Raw genomic sequence first — 15,983 nt, forward strand, 5'->3', positions numbered from 1 at the left:
CTGAGATAGTTCCCTCTTAGTGGCTGCTGCTACCACCAGGGCATCCACTGGGGAGCCCTTATTCCAGGACGGCCTGTCAATGGGGGGACTTAAAACTTTATTGGAGTGCTTGGGGATCGGCTCCACGGTATCTGGTTCCTTCCATGCCCACGAGGTGATCAAATCCACTAAAGGATCCTCCTGGATGGGACACCCAGGAAGTAGATGGACCTGTGCTGAAAGCCTCCAGGAACACAGACTCATCAGAGGAGACATTGTTGGGAGGTGATCTTGGGCAGCCCTCCCCATCATCTAAATCTGTGTCCTTGGTTAGGGACTCAGGGGAGTCCAAGTGCCTCCTCTTACATGTATGCTTGTGAGGCACATCTCCAGTGGGGCTCTCAGGGGAGCACTCGCAAGCCATCTGTTCCTCTGGGGGAACTGTCTGGGGCTCTTCGAGCATGGGCTGTCCCTCTGGTAAGACAATGGGGACTGTAAACAGAGCCAAGGGGGGGTCAGGGGTCTCGATCTGATGGAGAGGACCCTTTTTACCACATCAAATGCCGAAAGAGAGCAGACCTCCTGGGAAGCTAATAAGGAAGTCAGTCTCCCCAGGTCTGACACGAGAATCATAGCTGGTCCCAAAGTGGACAGAGCTCCGAGGGAGGGAATCTGGCCCGACAACGTCAGAGCCAATGGAAAAGGTTCCACTCCCTCAGATCTGACACCCAGGCTCTGGCTCAGAGAGTGGCTCAGATCTGAACTGGTCAGATCCAAGATGCTCCAGGCAGCTGTCAGCATTGAGGAAACAAGGACCGTCGATGCCGATCCCCTGACCAAGGCCAACCTCAGATCCGAGAACTCTGAAGCTGAAGGTCGGAACGGGAAAGAAGAAATGGGTTGAAAAAAGGAAGCAAGCTCCCCCCTCCAGAGGGAGGGGGGGCTGACAAGACCCCCATCTGGATCTGTGTACAGATAAAGCGCCTCATCATCTTATCCAGATCCATGTCCAGTAAGGAGCGGGTGACCATGACAAGGCCACAGACTCCGACATAGCAGGTCGGGAACAGAGGCCCGGGAAACTGGAAGTGTCTCCTCCAGCTCCGGGGAGAACCTTGGAGACCGGATCCAAGGGGAGTCACGGATCTGTGCTGACCTGCTCGGAGAAGTGAGGTCTGGGGACCTCTTCCACTTTTCTTTCATCTTCAACTCTCTCCCCCATTCTCTACCTCTGCTCCACTGCCACAGGCTTAGATGCAGGAGTTTGAGTCCCAGCCTGGGAGGGAGGGGAGGCCAGAGGAAGAGAAGCGGGAGAGGCCACAGCAGTCCCTGTGACTGAAGCCGAAGATGAGGAAGGAGGATCAGTAGCAGGCAGAAGACCTTTTGAGGGCCAACTTGGCCATCCTATCTTTTAATGCTCGGGGATTGAACCCCGCACAAATGGAGCAATCCACATTAAGCTGGGCCACACATAAGCACAACACACACACAGAGTGTGACCATCCACTGGGGAGAGCTTATGTCCACACTCTGTGCAGCGCTTAAAGATAAGAAAAGAAAGAAGCCTTAAAAAAGACAGGCAAAAAACTTTTTTCTTTAAACTAACAGACACACACCCACTCACCACACTAGACTAGAGACAACAGTAAAGGTGGGAGGAGCACCACAGACAAACTAACTATCTAAACAAACCTACACTCGACGCCAAAGCGATGGGAGGGGAGAAAGGGTACCTACACTAACCTAAATTGGCTAAAAGAAACAGAGTTTTTTAAACTTACAGTTAGAAATCAACTACTGCTAGCTGGAGCTCTGTAGACACGATGTATAACAAATTGTGCCAAATTAGATCTGGGAATGGAAGGCAGTAGAGGTGTATTATGGGTAAGGGGAGGAGTCTGGAGCTCGGAGCTGATGCTAGTAATATTTGCCGGCTCGGATCTGATACGGATCCGAATCCCACAGGTTGAAGACTAAATAAAGTAAACTACTTCAGATCTATTGCTTTTGGGTGCATTTGCAACTGGCCACATGGTGGAAGGGGAATCTGTGACTGCTGCCACTTTTTTGTTCTATTCTAGGGTGACACTGTCATACAGATGTGTTGACTTTAGACACAGCATATTTTTGAGGGGATATGGGATGGAATACTGTTTATACAGTTTATTTCTGTTTGGTTTTCTATTTTCCCACTCAGGAAAATTGATATTGGAGTAAGAAACTGGATGATCATATTATGCATTACTCAGATACTTATTGAATCAAGGTTTCATGACACTTGCAGGAAATCTCTTATTTATTTTTTGTCTCATTTGTAGCACTACTTCCAGTTCATGACACTTGCAGGGTGGCTGCAGTGGTGCAGCGGTTAGCATTGCTGCCTCACAGCAAGTGGTTCTCTGGTTTGATCCTCGGTTGAGTTGCCTTCTGTGCAGAGTTTGCATGTCCTCCCTGTGGTCACTTGGGTTTCCTCCCACATCCCAAAGACATGGTGTAGGTGAATTGGACACTCTAAATTCGCCCTAGGCGTGAGTGTGTGCATGTGTGTGCCTTCTTTGGAAGGTTGGCCGCCGGGCTGGAAACTCAACACCATAAAACTCCACTGCCATTCATGAGCGGACAGGTGATCCACTATTGCAACCCCTAACCGGGAAAAGCCGAAAGAAGAAGAAGATTACACTTGCAAAATGGGTTGTAGCTAGACATCTCCTACTCCATCATATAACAAACTGTAGGTAGTTAATCTTTACTTCAGTTGGGTCCATCTCTTGAAACATGCAATTAAAAAATAATGCCCTGCAAGCATCCTCTGACACTCATCAGTGTGACACTTACAAACTATGATTATCCAGAATGATCAAACTGACATTTAATTGTATATTTCACATATGCTCTACTCTTCATAGGTGTATACTAGCCACCATTTTATACCAAGATTAAAGTATTTCAATCCCCAGTGATGATTTTAAATGAGATGACTGTTTACTTCAACTGAGACACCTAAACAATAAGAGATGACTGGAGATGGAGCCTTCCCAGCCATGATTCTCTGGATCTGAGACAAGCATCCATATTCAGCAGCAGCAGCAGCAGCAAAATATTCAGGCTGAAAAAAATGTAAGACTATACGAATGGAAAGCTGTATTAACACTGTCTATTTAACACTCAGTTTTCATATTAAAATATTCATTGATATATATTTCATGTATTGGGTAGAAGATGGGACTGGACTAACAACCATATGAGAAGGTGACATGAAAATATGATTTACTTTACTGTATCAATGCCAAATATGAAAAAAGTAAAGATTTGTATTAAAAAGTTGTTACTTAAGGGTAAATATATACATGCAAGTGTATATGATTATGGTGCACTCACATAGTTGTGTCCTTTTTTATTTACCTACACCAAATTCTTATCATTTCAAATACACAAAAATTTGTATTTGCTTGTAGACTGCTGATAATATAAATTTGAACCTGATATCAGTGTATTTATGCTAATATAAAATGTCCTCTCATTTCACTGTTTTACACGTAAGCACATTTTGTTCTGGTAAACTAATCTGATCAAAAGTGATCCTTTTAATAACAACAAAACTCTCCAACTTACTTAAAGGAGAGTATCTTTGTCTTAAATGAACTATCAAAGCTGTCTTCAAAAATATTTACTGATGATCATTATGATGAAGCCTTTTTCCAAAAGATGTTGGTGGAATGCTTGCTTGTTCTGACTAGTAAACAGTTTTGGTTACACGTTTTGCTTACCGCAATAAGATGAAAGTAAAATGCAGCTGTATCTCACAAAAACTCAAAGTTATAGGAAGCAAGAAAGTCTCTCAAATCAATGTAGTGCAAAAAATTAATGGAGTTTCATAGGTATTTGAGATTTTTTTAATATAGTCCACAGTACGACCTCAAATTTCAGCTCCAGCAGGTTTAAAGGAAAGTTATAGGAAAGCACTATGACATCACATGTGTTCACATGACCTGGAGCAGAACATCTGGCACTAAAAATGCGCTGCAAACTTTTTCAAGTTACTTAGACTTTTCTACATGATGTAGCAGGTTGTTGATAAGAAATTGCTGTTCTTTTTCATCATAGCAAGAACAGATGCAAAGGATGATGGTTATCAAGTACAAGTCAATTCACCTAATGATGCAAGCAATGCTCAGCAAAATTAAGAGAACACATCTAGCTAACAGACAGACTTTGGCATGTGCTTGTATGTTTGCAAACAAATCCAGTGGAAAATGGGGCTCATCAAAAAACTGTGTATGCTTGCATATACAGAGGCCTGCACACACACACATCAACACAGTGAGGACATGTTGGGGGCATTAGATGTGGTCTGTTTGTTTTTTGCAAATCCTTCAGTATTACAGATAGATTGAGATACTGGCAACACAAAGGAAGGTGCAGACATGCAATACCTTTTACTAGAACTAGAAATTATCTGCAGAAAGGACAGACATAATGAAAGTATTTCTTTGAAAGGATCATTGCAGAATTATTCCGCATCCATACAGTAGAGGTAAAATGTGACGAAATAATTCAGAACAGTGTGCAAAAAGAGATACATATCACATAAAAAAGTTATCCCTAAAAAAAAAAAAATGGAAAAAAAAAATGGGAAGGTTGTGTGTCAGCTGTAACCTGCAAAACCAAAGATGCCTGACAATCCCTGTATAAAACAAAATGAAATATATATATATATATATATATATATATATATATATATATATATTCATACACATATACAATATTCAGGTACAGAGTGAGAAATGGGAAAGTTCCTTACCACTTTAAGAAGACTCCTTTGTCAACATCTAATTTAGTGCATTCTTCCAAACAATTTACATTAATTTACATTAGCATTCACATTATTCAGTGTTTGTAAATCAGGTAAAAGCACTGGGCAGAAACACTATAAATGATGACTCAAGATACAGAATAATTTTATTATTTATGTCATAGAGTTCACATATAATTAACCAAAATTCGACAGGGTCTCATCTTTTCATAAGGTTAACCAGCAAGCAAAAGGACTCAAGTACAGAAAATAAGAAACTTAATGATTTTGAACAGTAATATATGATAATCATTGTAAGTTGTAAATTCAGGCTATTCAGAAACAGTAAAGGCAATGATTATACTTCACTGACACAGAATGGATGAAATGGTATGAAAATAGCTGCAGACACAGGTACAGTACAAAGAATTAAAAACTGTGATATCTGTCCTGAAATATAGTGGGTGTAATTGTGTACGTGTGTGTGTGTGTGTGTGTGTGTGTGTGTGTGTGTATTTACCAAATGTAGAACTCCTAAAATGTGTTCAACATCAACATATCACTAATGCTCAGTTTGAAACCAAATCAAAAATCCAACACGAACTAGGTAAAAAAATAAATCCAAAAGCACTAGGCAATCAAGCGGACAGTCAATGAAAAATAATAAAATAAATTTATTAGGTGAGCGCTTTCGGCTGTGAAATCCAGCCTTCATCAGACAAATTCAACTGCACAATGCAACATTTTTATACATAAGGTGTGCTTGAGACAATTAATCAATTAAGGTATAAAACCGCCAAAATGGCAAGAAGTACTACCTACCATTTGCAATTTGTTTAATTGTCTCAAGCACACCTTATGTATAAAAATGTTGCATTGTGCAGTTGAATTTGTCTGATGAAGGCTGGATTTCACAGCCGCCACCTAATAAATTTATTTTATTATTTTTCATTGAATGTCCGCTTGATTGCCTAGTGCTTTTGGATTTATTTTTTTACATAACGCTCAGTTTGCCAACACAGCAACTCACTGACTAGGAATTACATATTTCAATATACATCGCACTAGCATTTAATAACATATAATAAAAGGATCTACTTTGAAAGGTCAAATCTCATATAATCAAAATACATTTTCTCGAGATGAAAATTGTGAAAGCTTAAATACTCGAATGCTGAATTTTTCCCAGGGTAAGTAAACACTTGCCTAACATGCCCGTTTCTCTACTGTAGTGCGATCCTGAAGTTGGTATATATAGTTGGGGGGGGCACAGCCCCACACCTAGGTGGGTTTTACTTACTTTGGTGAGTGTTTCTTTTATGTTTGGGCAAGTGTTTACTTACCCTGGGAAAAATTCCTCATTCGAGTATTTAAGGTTTTACTATTTTCGTTTTGCAGAAATGCATTTCAATTATATGAGGTTTGACATTTCAAAGTAGATCCAGTTAGCTTATTAACTTGTGAAATATTGTGAAACTGAATGTTAGCAATGCAACAAAGTTCAAGTCACTTGCTGACAGCATAGTCAATATGTATGCAAGTATACACACACTATTTTATATGTATGTATATGGATAACATATGAGCTTGCTACAGGTGGTTGAAACGTTGAATCTGAAGTACTTCAACACAAAAAATAAATAAATAAATAAATCAAAAAGCAAAAAATTGTTTTTGCAGGGGCAAGCCCCATGAAGCCTCATGAACGGGACTGCATGCCCCGCTACACAGGTACTTATATATACCAGTTCTGAGATTGCACTGCAGTGGGGAAAGGGCAAATTCCCAATCTCCACTGTACTGCAGTCTCACACATGAAAAGACAGGCAATTTGAAATAATTTCATATTTGATTGTTTGCCAGTCCTTTCACAGTTTTCAAACAAGTAAGCCTTTGAAATCATGAATCACACACGCACACACACAAACACACACAAACACACACAAACACACACACACACATTTATTGAAGTTAATTGAAATTTCAGTACATCAAAATTAAAATTAATGACAAAAAAAATTGACATAGTGCACATCCTCTGAGAAATAACCTCGGAGCATGCAAATTAAACAAAAAAATGTGTTTTTTGCAGAGAGAACACCCGATCCCCCATACCCCTGCTCTTAAAATACAACTCCAAGATCACACAGTACTTGGCATAATCCCCAGTCCAGGAACTAGAGTGATCTCACTCAAAAGTTATCAGTTTTCCAATTGACCAAATTAAGCAAATAGAAAAGCCATTGACTAAATCCCCAGTTGACCAATGTCGGGGCTTCCCATGCTAAGGGATAGATTTGAAATTTTTGTGATTATTGTTGGTTCAATTTGGAGTAGGGGTTAGGTAAGGGGATAGTTCTGGTGTTTGTGTGAATATTTGCAGGTTAGAGTTAAGTAATGTGATAGATCTTCAGTGGCGAGTGTGCTGATGAGTGTGCCTGATCATGTTTTTAGAGGTGGTATTAATTAAATGTTTTTTTCTTAAGGTAAAGTTAGTGTTACAGGGCAATGGTAAGATAAGTACAACAACGTTGGTAAGGGGGAATGATGTAGTAATGCATTCTAACCTTACACTAGCATAAAAAAAATGTTTCTGTTACACTACCACTATTAAAACAAACTTGGGTCTGAATTTTGTAGTTAGGCTGTGGATTAAATATTGCTAGCAGGAATTGTTTTCCTTTTGTGATCTTGTGAAAGTTCTGTGTTTTGGGTATTAGATATTCTGAATGAAGTGTTTCATTGATGTTTTTAGGCTCAACATTTTGTTCCATCAGAATATACATATACACAAAAACAACACGTAAATACAATATTTAAGGAACAGTTCAAATCTAGGAGCAAAAAAGTGGGAAACATGGAGTTCCATTAAAAACAATGCTAATATACAATCTATAATCAGACAATATGCTTCCTGGTTAGACTCCTATTATGCAAAACTTGCCCATCTCCATACAACTATAACTGTTGGGTTTACCTTGTGATCTGTCTGTTTTAACTTTTTGACCACTTTGTACATTTTATATTACATTTGCATGCTGTATTTTCTTGTTTGTTCATTCTTTGAATTTACATTATGTGGGTGAACATGTGTCATTCAGTAACATGAAGAGATGTACTTTTACAAACATATTCCAAAACCAGAAAAAAGCAATTAAAAATAAATCACTTTTCCACAACTACTGATGTTATAAACTAACAAAGGCTATGGGTGGTGAGAGGGTGAGCCATGAGACAAGTGTGCATCTAAGTGTGTGACTGTAAGTGTGTTTGGGTCTGATAAGCAAACATACAAAAGAGAATTGCTAAATAAGTGAAACTGGTATTGGTAAACATTTGTCCCAGTGGTAGGTATATCTCTGCTTTTAATCATGACAGAATTTTACTATTCCTGTACACCAATTTCACAAAATAAATTATACATCAATTAGTACTGGAATAATCTTGCTTCACCATGCTCATGTGTAACTTATTTTTTTTAGTACCTGTTGAGCATACAGGTACAATATACAAATATAAAACATTGTGTCTTGGGCTGCTAACATTAAAAATCAAAGCAATCACTTGCAATCAATAACTTATATATAAATCACCACAGTTTCATGCATCCTTCACATTTGGATTTCAGAAGAATATATTGAAGTTTTCTTGCCTCCCTGAGGCAACTCCTACCTCTGTTATCTGTTATCTTAGGTCTGCTCCTTCTAATTTACTGAGTACTAAATGCAATCCTAAGTGCATGTATACTGTTTGAAGACCAAAATGCATGACACAACACTACATCTTTTTTAACTGAAAGCAGTCCACTAGATGCATTCATATGGGACACAAAGAAGTATCCTGAGGCACTATAAATCAGAAATGCCATCAAAATAACACCCATGTCTAGCAGTAAATGGTGTTACTAATGTAAAATGCCTGTCTTTAAAACAAATGAAAAAATATATATGGTAGAAGCTCAATGTACAGTAATTGAACATAAATTAAATTCTTCAATGCTATTTGATGTTAATATGTGACAGAGCTGGTTGGTTTCCATATTGTATAATTTCTACCTTTAATACCTTATAATAAATACCTAATAACTGTTACTCCTTGCTATACATTTCCATTAAATTATATTAATTAACAATATTTATAAATCACATAATTTATATTATAAAGTCTCTGTCATGGGCCAGCTATAAGAAATAAACTAGACTCATCTCAATACTTATATCAGTTCATTAAACCCAATACTTATATCAGTTCATTAAACCCATATCTTATTCTTTAAATTACAGTACAGTAACATCTGTCACTGAACTGTAGTAATTCAGCAAATTGGTTCATTTGCCTCTGACAGCAGCAAATCATAATGTTATGGCTTCCATTCTCTCGACAGGCATTTGTGGACACACTGCACCTATGCTGACACATTACTCAGGGATGCAGAATGCCAAAGAAGCCAGTTTTTAAAAACAATTAAAATAGTGTCCTCATCTGTCCATTCAGAAGGAGGTTAACGATCCCATACAAGTCCTTAAAAAAGAAGAAAACACCACCACTCTCATGGTAAGATTTCCCTCATGCTTACAAAAATAATATCACATATCAAGGTGCAATGAATGTTCAGAGAGTCCATCTGGCTACCAAAATGAAAATAATAATGTTGGAAATTCAATAAAAAAGCACAGTTTTCTCAAATTCCTTGTTGTGGAGTGCTAGATAAAACAAAGGTGAAGACTACATAGCCCATAAATCTCCCCTAAACATATTTTCATATGACAGCAATAAAAATAAGCTATATTTTAACTAGGTAGTTATAACACAAGAACAGATCACATTCTTGTTTCACAAATCTGAAAGACTTATCCCAGCCAGTCCATTTTTAAAGGCAGTGATCTGCACTCTAACCTTTCATAGTAAAATAGTTAGAACACAAGGGTCTGCATTTCAATATTGTAGCCTGAAATGTGTTTCTTTTAGAACTCTGTTTCGGTAATATGAATGTCCAGTCTACATGAATCAACACTGTTAAAACAACTAAAAAGGCCTCCCATACTTTGAAGTGTATAACTGTGTCCATTGCTAAAAGTTTTAAAATAGTAAAAAGTGTTAAACTGAGTATCTGGATACAGGTGACTGTGGATGATGCTTTTGAATGCAATATAGTAACATAATACAGGTGGAGAACATAGAATGAAAATGGAAATGTGAAATTGATACAATCTGCAGGTGAGTGCAGATGTCCAGTCAGTTCGGTCCACACAATTTCTTTTCTGATTTTGCTACAAAGACTCTGAGCAATTCCATGTATTGATTCTGTCATCTGTAAACGCTGTATTTAAAGTCTAAATAGCTTTTGTAATTATTGTAATTTTGACTGTGGAATCAATGGTCTTATGTAATATTTTTTGGAGTTTTTTTCCCCCATTCAGACTTTCCCAGTAAACAAATGGAAATAAATACATACATACATACATAAATAAATAAACAAACAAACAAACAGGCAGAATGTACAGCTAGTTGAATAATTGAAAGGAGAAGCAAAACTTCATCGGCCAGGGGGTAGATGTTTGTCACTCCACACATGTAAGGCACTTCACAATTTCTTTATGTAGTCAGCAATGAACACTAAACAGTGGAAAACATTTTCTGATATAAAACTGCATTATATTTTTAGAATTCATTTAAATGGTTGATTTTCAATACTGTTGACTACTTGGCAGAACATATGAATATGGACTGGTGGTCTTCAAGATGCAAGGAGATGAGAAAAAGAGAATCACAGTGGTAGAAGAAGACGAGAAGAAAACGTGGGAAATGACTAGTAGTGAAACGTAGGCTTATTGGTGACACATTCATCATAATGCAGAGAGCGAAGAAAACAGAGTGCTTCATTCAAGAGAGAAGTCTCCTGAAGCCAAAATACAATCTCTTCTGCACCTAAAGATAATTTATAGTTTGTAATTGAGCTTGTACCAATAAAGGGTACAGCAAAGATGGTGGTGTGGTACAGTGACTGAAAAACAAATTTGTGATTAATAGTGTGCATAGCATAGAGTATGCATGTATGTGTTTACGTCTATTTAAGTATGGGTATTAATAAATGCCTACATGTAATGGGTACAGTCATGTACGAGGGAGGGCTATGAAGAAATTCTGCACAAGTGAGACATTTAGGCAGTATTTGTAAACTTGATTTCTCTTCTAAAATGATAGGAAGAAACCAATGATGAGATTCTCTTTGCTCTCTTCAAAATATTCAGTTCTCAGCTGCTCAATATCATTACTTTGTCAGGACGTTCCTAGTCCTATAACTTAGAACTCTGTCTATTTACTATTTACGGTTAACAGAGAAATGTCAATACTCGCATGCTTAAACAGCAAAACAAAAGGCTAGCTGGTAAAGAGGACAATTTATACACTGTAACTTTCTGCTTATCCACATACGTGACTAAACAACACTCACTCTGAAGACTGGGGTCAGATAAACATGGTGCAGTGACTACAGCAGTGTATTTCAAAGTGCCTCCATGCAGAAATACCCTAAACACCCAAGAGTTTATTCTTAACATGAAAGTTACACACTAAAATCACAAAAGTTTGTTCGGCTGTTTTAGTGTTCATTGTTGAATATATAAAGAAATCATGAAGTACATTACATTTGGGGAGTGCTTCTCTCAGGGCATACCAGAGAATACACAGAGCTTTAACATGCTCAGGTTCAAGGTCTCCTGTGTGGTGCTGTGTGCATACTGAGATGAGAAAATGAGAAACACAACAGATGACACATTACCTACAAGGGTTTTCATTTGAAATGCAGTTTGAATATTTCTTACTTTCTTCACTTTGGAGTGGGATCCCTTACTTCTACCTATTTAAGTACTCTTGTCAGCTTTCTTGAAAAAAAATTAATGTTATTGTACAAACTCCATACACTACTTGTACCACACAGGGTCTTGAATTTGCAGTAAACTTTTTGTTTATTTTCATAAATGTGATATTTTTGGAGCTTCCACTGCTGCAGATGCTGGTATTTACACTAGGATCTAGTGCCATCTGCAGGGACATTTTTCTCCAAGTGTGAACTCCAATGTACATATGGATCTAGACACCTGCCTTAATTCGGTCAACAAAAGAAAATTATCTGAAGCTGATCACTTTCATTGATTTTGTAAGTTTCGTGTACATAAAGTTCCAGGATTGGACGACTAACGAAAGTATCTAGTTCAGAGAGCACTTACAGCAGACTTCCTTTATCATCCTCTACTAAGGAATTGCAAATTTTCTAAATCCAATTTACGTTTAATTCATATTAATTTATGAAGCTGATTACTAGTTTATTTTAATGTTTGCGCATTTCCCAATACGAACATTTGATTATGTGAACGCACTGAGACACTTTCTGACACGTTAACTTGGACTGCTGACACACTAACCAGTCGCAAAGTTTGAACTGCCCGATGAGCACCGAAACAGCTGAGAGCACTTGTCTTACAAAAATAAACAGGTACCCCATATGCAAAACATCGACTCTCCCTCTGTTAAACCAGACAGTTTAATTTTAGGATGCAGTCTTGAGAATTACAACGCGATGTCTCATTACAAGTGTCTGAATAATATTTTAATATTGTTTCTCCGTCAGATTTTAGCTCTCCTTAGCTAGTAAAATATAAAATAACCCCCTAAACGAGACCGAATCCCTACTGGTTGCGATCGGACAGTCTTCTAAAAACGATGGCAATACGAACCAATGTAAAAATCACCCAGATTAGCAATTCTCCGCAGTAACTACGCATACACGACTGGTAAATACACCGCGCAACAGAAAAAGGTACATTCCCTCCTCTCCAGTAATATAAACGCGTTATTTGACAGTCTGTGTAAAATATCAAGACAAATACAATTTAGATTAGTATGTTGTACCTAGTACAGATATAAGTGCCAACATTTAGTATTACGAAAACAAAAAGTTTGGAGGAAAAACACAAATAACTAAACACGACATTGTCGCAGCAAACGCAATTCAAAAGCCGTAAACTGTCCTGGTATTACGGCACCAGTTTTAAATAATTAACTTTTTTTAGGTATTAAGGTTTGCGTTTAGTGATTTGGTGTTTTGTTTCAGACATACTTTAGTTTAATCTGCAAATAAGAGTTTTCTACCCTCTGCTTTTGAATATGTTTATGTAAGTAAAAAAAAAGCATGCTGATTGCAGTGTTTTAAATAGTATAGTACAAAGGCGATTAAAGAAACAGACGATTGTATTTCAATGGCAGCAGCGGCTGTTTCGAGCTAGAAGATTTAGCAACTGTCCGCCTGTATCGGAGAAGATAGTAGATAGGGTAATGGTTTCTGTCACTGAACTCGCAGGAACTCGTGTTTCGTAATACTGGCAAATGCTACGAGTGGGTGGGGTGTGGGGGGAATGCCGCCGTATAAGCTACATTAGGATTCGATCCTCTGACTATCATTGTGTTGCATGGAGGCACAGAAGTTGTGCCTGCGTGTGTCTTCGGCAGAAATGTGTTGTAACCCTTGAATATGTTTCTAAAATGTTTAACGAACCCTTTTTCTCATCAGACTTTTTAGTGTGTATTTTTTTTTTTACTGAAAAACAGAAGATTATCCTACATTTAATTCGTATCAATTACCTTTTACGGTATATATCATGACGTCTTCTCAAGTTATTTTATCCATATTACTGTTTAAAGCACAGAAAAAAAAATCTTAAACCGTAAAGTTTAGTTGCATCGATCTAACTTGCAGTGTTTTGCACGTGTAGATAAACTTACCGAAATTTATTTATATTAATGTTTAACGTTAGAATGACATGTTTAGAAAATATGTACAGCCTAACATTCTGAATACAACGTTGCAAGCTTTCTCGGTATTATCTTGCTGCTGTGCACGCAAACATTGAAAATTGCTTGCAGCCAGCCGCACGATCAAAAACTGTTAAATATTTATATATTAAGATGCTTTTGATTTCAATATTTAAAGGGCAAACCTGACAGTTGCAAAGCAGAACATAAGAAACGCCCAGTTTTAACGGTCATGGGGGTCTCTTTTTAATTAATTGAATCATTCCACTGTTTTTAAGGAAAATGCCACGCAGAATATTAAAATAAAGAGACTGTTTAAACCCAGTATGCTAATTTTCTGTTTATGCATATGTATATGTTTTGTAAGTCTTGGTACCCATATGTAATGTACTGTACCTGTGGGGACAAATTATGCATTTACACATTAAACAGATAATGTTGGAAAATTCACTGTGAAATTGTTTGTTGGAGAAAGTGTAGTTAAAATAACATCTAAGCTGTACCAAGCAAACTTTTTTTTAGTTAAACTATGAGTAGACAGCATAATACACAAGTTTATAATTTTCCAATTTAGTTATTTAGAAACAAAAGCTTGCAGTATGTAATACAAGTCAGTAGAGCCAAGAAATAATATACTTGATTCACTGCAGTTTGTGTTGTATTTTAAACTAACACATCATCTGTCTTGTATTTAAAGTAAGTGATAATAAAACATGAATTTTCTGGAAAATATACAATAAAATTACAGGCATTCCAACAACATTAAGAAGCAATTTGAACTTACCAGACATTTTAAAAGGGATGGGAAAAATGAACAGCTTCTTTAGGAACTGATGCTGCTGAAGAATCCAATACCTTGGCTCCCAGTTTGAAAGCAATTGGGAAGTAGTGTAAAATTTTTACACTTTAGACAAAATCCTAACTTAAAAGTCCCAGATCAGGTTCAGAACACCTAATATTAATGTAACATACCCACAGATTTAAGTTTGGCTTCATCTCCCCCTATGCCAACTATTTAAAACCTCTAGAAACCAATGATTTGACAATCAATGATTGCGCGATACTTTCAATTTGAATATTCAAAGGCTTAACAAAAAGGGAGATCTTTTTAAAAAACTCTATATATCAGTACCTCCAAAAGGGTCTTACGGATTGGGATTTGATCAATATGGACCGCCTTGGTTCTGTACTCTTGACATTTTGATCATTTTATCAAGCTTTATTATAACTAGCAAGATGCTTCCCAAGATGTGCACTATTTTCATCTTTCAGACAGATACATTATTGAAATGTGAACAGAGATTGTAAGATACATCTATGGGGTCTTCTGCAATGGAAACAGTGAAGAAGGAGCAAAATTTAACATTTTAAAGATACTTTTATTGAATTTTTTGCTAAACATGGCAGTTTGTGGGCGTGGCATGATGCTGCATCACTTTCTGTGTGCATCCAGGTTGGATGCAGTAGGCCGGTGTAATGCAGAAGCTATTCTTTTGTGATTTTACTTTCGTGTATAATAATTTTGGACAACATTTTATACATTCCTGAAAAGTCATTGAATTTGTTAATTTATGTTTAACAGGACTTTTTTTCAGAAGCTGTACAGGAAAGTAAGTCTTATTCTAGTGTCACTTTAACTTGATTTGTTTATGCTGTTGTATTCCTGTTTTTTTTTATGTTAAGCAGCTGTAGTGCACACTAAACAAGTATTCAGTGACACAAAACAGAAGTGGGTGTTTATTAAAAATATATGCAGCATGTAATACAGTGCTGCTTAGTATTCCATATGTAACAACTTTACAAAGTGTGTGATAGAGAGCAGTAGAGTGTAGTGTGTTTTGTGATGTATGCACAAGTATTAAAATGCAGAATAGAATATTCCTGTTAATGAACCATAATCGTGTCCACATTACACACAAGGAAGTAACAAAAATCAGAAATGCTCAGCTGTACTTTTGAGCTGATGAGTCTTACCCCAAAATATATCTCGTGTCATTCTAAGCAGACTGCAATCACTTTTATCTGCAGTTGTAGACTTGCTGTTTGCAACAAAGGTTAGAGGCAGGTAAAGGACTGTCCTGAAGCATATTTGGTATTGGGAGTGCATAGCCATTTTCAAGGGTTGTAATAATACATCCCAGTGCCTGTTGTTCAGAAGCTGACGTATGTATGCAACTGCTTTCTGTGGGCTTTGGCTAAACATGCTGCTGTGAATAGCCATGGTTGTTGAGGTTGCTTTTTCTTACTAGAAGAACCAGAGTGAATGTTTGTATAATCAATTATTTTGCAAAGGAACATTTTGACAGTACTAGATCTTTTGAGCAGCAGAGATTGTCCATATTTTCTATGAACATAATAATTTCCCAGAATTTCTGTAGATGCCTCTTAGAGTTCCCACAGT

At 37.2% G+C, this 15,983-nt stretch overlaps 1 protein-coding gene across 1 annotated transcript in view; it reads right to left on the bottom strand.

The window, feature by feature from the left end:
• The window catches only part of COLCA2 (colorectal cancer associated 2), a 72,962-nt gene extending 58,260 nt beyond the window's left edge, over positions 1 to 14,702 (bottom strand). The window contains exon 1 of the mRNA XM_044081030.1: positions 14,367 to 14,702. Coding sequence (XP_043936965.1) covers positions 14,367 to 14,373 — 7 coding nt within the window. The 5' untranslated portion in view covers positions 14,374 to 14,702. The remainder of the gene's footprint in view (positions 1 to 14,366) is intronic.
• Positions 14,703 to 15,983: the final 1,281 nt, after the last annotated feature.

The sequence above is a fragment of the Protopterus annectens genome, chromosome 8.part0 (genome assembly GCF_019279795.1).
Source record: "Protopterus annectens isolate FY-2018-M chromosome 8.part0, PAN1.0, whole genome shotgun sequence".
NCBI classification, from domain to species: Eukaryota; Metazoa; Chordata; order Ceratodontiformes; family Protopteridae; genus Protopterus; species Protopterus annectens.